Below are 6,746 nucleotides of genomic sequence, written 5' to 3' on the forward strand. Positions count from 1 at the left end.
GGCAAAAATGCCATGTGTCATGCAGACTCAGCTGTGGCCCTCAACACTTTAGTAAGTTTCCTATTTCATAAAAATCTTGAGATCTGCAAAACTGCTTTTTTCAGCCAACATTCTCTATGCAAACCAGGTTTCACCAATTATAGGCCCCACCATGAATTCAGAATGTCTTCAGAGACCTAGTAAAATTATAAGGTAAAGAACAAAGGTAAATTAACAACAGACTCTAAATTAGCAGTCATAAAAATGTCAATGTGGAGATAAACTGAAAGTGCTAGGCCTAAAATATATTCTTTAATAAAAAATAAATTTTAAAGATGGTTATAAATGTAAATGGTACACATCTTCTCCCTGTGTTGGCAATATGAAGGAAATAAAAAGGCAAACAAAATATTCTAGTATATGTTAGGTGTTGAGATTTATTTGAATTTTGGTTTGTTTTACAAACAATAAGAATTTTAAAAAGTTAACAGTACAGAAAGAATACATTAACCCATGCTCCAAGTCACATTTCCAATCTTATTTGGGTGTTGGTCTTACTAACTTCAGGACAACTTGTGTTTATTTACTTCACAAGTATAACTGAGAGCATTAAAAAACAATGCACAACAAAAATGACTGTGATCTTTACAAAATTAATCATCACAACAGAAGTATGAAAACTGAAAGATTTGCAAATTGCTTAGGAGATTGTAACTCCTCCAGTGATCTTGAAAATATTTATTGTACTAGATTAAATCTGCTTCATATACTGTGTCTGAGAGTATCTGCAAGAAGTTCACATTTTTGTTTTCTGTGACTAATTTCTTCTCCCTGTTTTTCAATATAGATATGTTAATCTAAAAATTATCATGCAAAATAGTGTTAGAAAAAAAACAAAGAATGAAGTTATTCGAAACCCTCTTTTCAACTTCATTTTTTAAAAAGTCATTTAAAAAGTAAGGTTTCACTTTTTTAAAAAATCATCTTTGAAAACACCACTATAAGGAGTCTGAACATGCTCAAATAATAGCATCTTTCTAAGAATTTTCTTTTGGCAATAGAGTTCAGAGATCACACTATGCTAAGCCTTTGCTAATGAAGAAAAAGTCTTAATCTGAGACAATTCATATCACTCAAGATTCTACCTATCTAATTTATCCATCTGTCTGTCTCTTCAGATTAATAATATGAATGTTAAATATTATTTTTATTCTTCAAAAAATTATAATGAAAATCCAATGTAAACCAATGTATAAATTCAGTAATTTTTCATTGTAAAGCAGCAATAACATGATTAGACAACATTTTAAAGTATCCCTTGAGTCACAAAAATTGTGAAGAGAGAAAGATGTTTCTAAAATATTAAAAAAGAATCAATGAAATTTTCCAAAAGTCACTTTAGTTTTCCAAATTAAATTACTTGCACATTAATTTTAAGTACACATAGATAAATATTTTAACCTTGCAATTAAAGTCAATTATTAGTTCAAGAAAATATCAAAAGTTAAGTAAAGGTTGTGACTAACCTTAATCACCAGAATGATATAATGAAAACTCAACTGTATGATTTATATGATTTACCTCCTTTTTTCCCAAAACAACTCTACAATGTTGGTACCATTATAATTGCCTTGTACAGATGTAGAAACAATTCAGAATAGATAAACTGTGGAACTAACCTAGATGCCCTTCAATAGATGAATGGATAAAAAAATGTGGCATATATACACAATGGAATATTACTCTGCAATAAAAGAGAATAAAATCATTGCATTTGCAGGTAAATGAATGGAGTTAAAGAAGATAATGCTAAGTGAAATTAGCCAATCCCAAAAACCCAAATGCCAAATGTTTTCTCTGATATAAGGAGGCTGATTCATAGTGGGGTAGGGAGAAGGAGCATGGGAAGAATAGACAAACTCTAGATAGTGCAGAGGGGTTGGAAGGGAAGGAGGGGGTATGGGTTTATAAATGATAGTGGAATGTGATGGACATTATTATAGAAAGTACATGTATGAAGATATGAGTTGGTATGAATATACTTTATATACAACCAGAGATATGAAAAATTGTACTCTATATGTGTAATAAGAATTGTAATGCATTCCACTGTCACATATAAATTTTAAAAAATTAATTTAAAACAAACAAAAAAAGAGAAGAATCTTGCCTAAGTTTATACCATAAACAATACAACTGGTAAAAACACTGGTAAAAAAGACACCAAAGTCTAAAGTTTTTACACCTGCATCAGGGTGAATTCAGATTCTGGAGAACATAAATCTTACACAATTTGATGAGAGCTCCTCAAATAAAGAAAATCCAAATTGTTAATAGAACATTGTTAAACCCATTCCAGGGTCTTGGAGAAACTCATTCAAAAAAAAAAAAAAGACGTATAAAATTTCAGCTTCACATAACCTCATATTGAACTATATAGTTTTCTAAAATTATCCTTAAATGTTTTTAGAAATTAACATAATTTACTGTTTTATTATCACTACATATAGCCAATTCCCTCACATATTACAATTTATATGTTATTGGTTTTCACCTATACCTCACTTCTAATAGATTTTTTTCCACTTGCATTTCGTTATTCTGTTCATAAGACTTTTATAAGACTTTTATAATTGGCTTTTTAATTTTTTAAGAAAACTCATAAGTTCAGAATCACCAAGTTTCATGTCTCTGCAAACATGTAAAAGGAGATAAAGTTGGTTATCAACATAATATTATTTTTAAAACATTTGGTATATAACTATTATGCATAGTACTGGGATCCATCATGATGTATTCACATCTGCACATAACATAATTTTGTCAACTTAATTTTCATTGCCTCCCCTTTCCCTCCCTGTCTTCCTTCCCCTGATTCTCTTCCTCTACCTACTGGTTTCCTGTTTATATTCTTACGTATCCTCTACATCACCACACACCCTTGATTGTGTTATTGGAAATTGTGCATTTACAATTATTCTTGACCTGACATGTTTAGGTTGGATGGTTTCTGTTCATCTAGCATGCTCTGCAAAGCATCATTTCTGACTTTGGATACTACTGCAGCAAATGGTACCATTCTTACCATTGCTTAAGGAGTCTATATCCATGTCACAGTGCTTACCATTTGTAAAGGAGTACCAGTACCATAGGTCCTATTTATGATTCTGTGCATTTATGTAATATGCAGCAATATCGTTGATGCTACTCCTCATGCTGATCCTCCAGGGAAGTTGGTAGGTAATTCCTTTTACACATGGAAGAGATCCATAGACTGCCTGCAGTGCTTTTCATTCTCAGCTAGAGTCTTATTAGCAATCCAGCTGTTCAACCTCATTATTGATTTGCCTTCTAGAGTTGTCTGCTGATCAATTACACCTTTTAGGGTTTTGGCAAATATTCTGGAGTTTTAGAATTCTCACATAAGCACCAAATCTTGATAGCATCCTTTCAAAAGATTCCGCAGTTTTATATTGTAGAAAACAGGCTTTAAAAGACATTCCCTGGACAGATTAGTATGTTATATGAAAGAATTATTAGGGATATTGCTAAAACACCAGCTAAACTGTTCTATGTAAATAAGAGCATATGAGTGTATTTGTACATACAACTACAAAAGTAAGTTACATACACAGTCTAAACTGATCCATTCACATTCCCATTTCAAATGGAGTGATGTTATTATTTTGCTGGTATAAATATGTTTTATACTCATGTTAGTACTGTAGATATTTTTGACCAGTTACTTCAAAATCGCTTGTCTTAAGCACAATAACATACACTTTTAAACTAAATTTGTTTTCTTATTTGTTTAATACATTAATGAAAAAACACATGAATGAAAGCAGAACACATTCCACTTATAATCTGGCTTAAAATGATAAGTTAGGAACTTACTTTTCTTAATTTATCTCTCAAAATAGTAATTACTATAATTAATATAATAAGAATCACATAATTCTTGGTTATTTCCATTTAATCAATCATTACAGGAAAAGAAAAACAAGTTGATATGTATCAAATACTATGGTAACCACATATCTTTCTTTTTATGAATACAAGTTGGATAATATATTTGACACTGTTTTTAATAAATTTTGTTAAATAACTTCTAAACAATAGTGGATTTACCATCGATTAAATAAAATAATTTGCAGAACAAAACATAAAGGAGAATCACAGTATTTACCATGTATTTCAATACTTGCAATTTGAGTAACTATCAGCAGGTGATAGTGATACTTTGTGTACCTGAAAGCTATTATTTAAAACAGTAACAAAACCTATTTTATACAAAACCATACTTATTACATTGATAGTGTTTTACTAAGTATAAATTAATTTTATACAAATATTAAAACAAAAATGTACTTTGGCCACAATGTAAACAATATAATACTTTAAAATTAAAACATATATTCTCCATAAATTGAATTATTATCAAAACATATATTTTTAAATATCATTATAATTTTAACTTCCAATGCATTATTTCCATGGTTCCTATATGAAACAAAGTATACAGTTTTGCAACTCATTTCATAATGTTTTCTGATTTGCAGAATGCTTTAACTTCCCTATACATTCTGCAGGATCAGAAGGAGGTATCATGGCAATACCACATTTTTTATTAGCTAAATATGGTTACTGGAGACTTTACACTTGTGTCATATTTATTTTCATCTCATCAGTATCTATAATAAAATGTATCCAAAGTTTTCTTTAATGAAAAAAGATCACAATTAGTTTGAATGTGATATATAGATATATAGATATATAGATCCCTGAGTCACTTTAGTATATATCATATATAAATATAGATATATACTATGTGTCGCTATAGATATATTCCTGAGTCACTGTTTTTCTCTCTCTCTAATATATATATATATATATATATATATATATATATATATATATATGTGTGTGTGTGTGTGTGTGTGTGTGTGTGTGTGTGTGTGTGTGTGTGTGAAATTATTGCTTTTCAGGAAGAAACTCATTTCCAGCAATTAAGAATACTTAAGGATTACAGAAATCTTGTTAAATCTTGTTAATGTGTCATTCTTAAGGGGCAACTCTTAGTAACTCAGTTGCTAATTATACGTAATTTTCATTACCTTCTATTTTGCCTTCAATCTCTATTTCCCTTTCATATGTTTGTTCCTCTTTTCCAGTGAATTGATTATTAATATGGAATGTCTTGACTAAAGAAGTCACTCCTAATATTTTTATAGTCTTTTTTTTTTCCTGGAGCTAATTATTTCCATTAACTTGCTTTTCTGAATTTTCAAATGTATTTTGAACATACATAGGATTACAGTTTTAAAATTGCTCTGATCTCAAATGTTCTTGGCAACTTCAAATGTGCCAAGAAATGCCGAAACAAGAGCCTAGCACTGCATTGTTACCAGTGCCATGTGTCACAAAAACAAGGGCATTTAATGCCTAGGGTGTTAAAACTAAAAATGACAGGAAGGAGTTGCCTTGTTGGAATTCAGAAATCTGTTCTTCAGTTTCTTCAGGGCTGTCTTTACTTCTTGATTCCTCAAAGAATAGATCACTGGGTTCATAATGGGAGTAAAGATGGTATAAAACACAGACAGGACCTTCTCTATCAGAAAACTGTTTTGTGGCCACATATAGATAAAAATGCATGGCCCAAAGAACATGAAGACAACAATGAAGTGAGCTGTACAGGTAGAAAGAGCCTTAGATGATCCTCTGGAAGAATGCTGCTTGATAGTAACCAGGACAATGACATAGGAATTAAATAAAAGAATAAAGCAGGACAGAGCAATGATGCCACTTGTTGAGATCATGAAAAGGCCCAAAACATAAGTGTCCACACAAGCCAGCTGGAATACCACTGGGAGGTCACAGAAAAAGCTGTCCACCTCATTGGGACCACAGAATGGTAACGTGAGGGCAAATATGACCTGGCTCATGGAATGCATGATTCCCACAATCCAAGAAGCTACCACAAGGGCAACACACACCTGGGGACTAACAATTGAAGCATAATGCAGGGGCTTACAAATCGCAATATATCTGTCAAAGGACATAGCCATTAATAAAATAATCTCAGTACCAGTGAAAAGATGTAGGAAGAATATTTGGGTAATACAGCCATCAAATGAGATGGTTTTGTGGCCAGTGAGGTAGTCTGTAATCATCTTGGGGGTGGCAAAGGAAGCAAGAGACATATCGATGATGGAAAGATTGGTAAGCAGGAAATACATGGGTGAGTGCAGGTGAGAGTCAGCAATAACTGTGATGACTAGAAGGCTGTTACCCACCATTGTTGCCACGTAAAGCAATGAAAATGCCATAAAGAAAAACATCTGTAGTGCCAAGGAATTAGACAGCCCTAGCAAAACAAATTCAGACACAGTGGACTTATTGACCGCATCCATTGTCTTGATGGATAGGTAGAAGCCTATTAAAAAAATTTTAAAAAGAAAGTGTGATTTAATTGAAGCAAAAGCTTCATTTCTAAGCATCTACTTTCACAGATCTTTCCTCTATGAAAACTTATCCTTACTATTCTTTTCATCTCTCTCATTTGGTAAATTGGTTTACAAGAAAATTATAGAATACTAGAGATATAGTAAAATACCTCTTAAATCATATATATTGAAAATGACATTCTCTTTTTTGGTACTACATAGCAATCAAATGGAAATATCATTATGAACAAATCTCTCCATGTATTTTTCCATCTATTCATCCATATAATCCTAATAATAATAGTTAACATTTTGTAAACA

The 6,746-nt window shown here is 31.4% G+C and overlaps 1 protein-coding gene across 1 annotated transcript; it reads right to left on the minus strand.

Annotated features, from left to right (window-relative positions):
• Positions 1–5,438: 5,438 nt before the first annotated feature.
• On the minus strand, positions 5,439–6,392 carry LOC124104713 (olfactory receptor 4K2). The gene has a single exon (XM_046461802.1). The coding sequence runs from the start codon at positions 6,390–6,392 to the stop codon at positions 5,439–5,441; it is 954 nt and encodes a 317-aa protein (XP_046317758.1).
• Between the last annotated feature and the right edge of the window lie 354 nt (positions 6,393–6,746).

This window comes from Marmota monax, unplaced genomic scaffold, assembly GCF_021218885.2.
Source record: "Marmota monax isolate L192 unplaced genomic scaffold, Marmota_monax_Labrador192_F-V1.1 WCK01_AAM20220418_F8-fsc00001, whole genome shotgun sequence".
NCBI classification, from domain to species: domain Eukaryota; kingdom Metazoa; phylum Chordata; class Mammalia; order Rodentia; family Sciuridae; genus Marmota; species Marmota monax.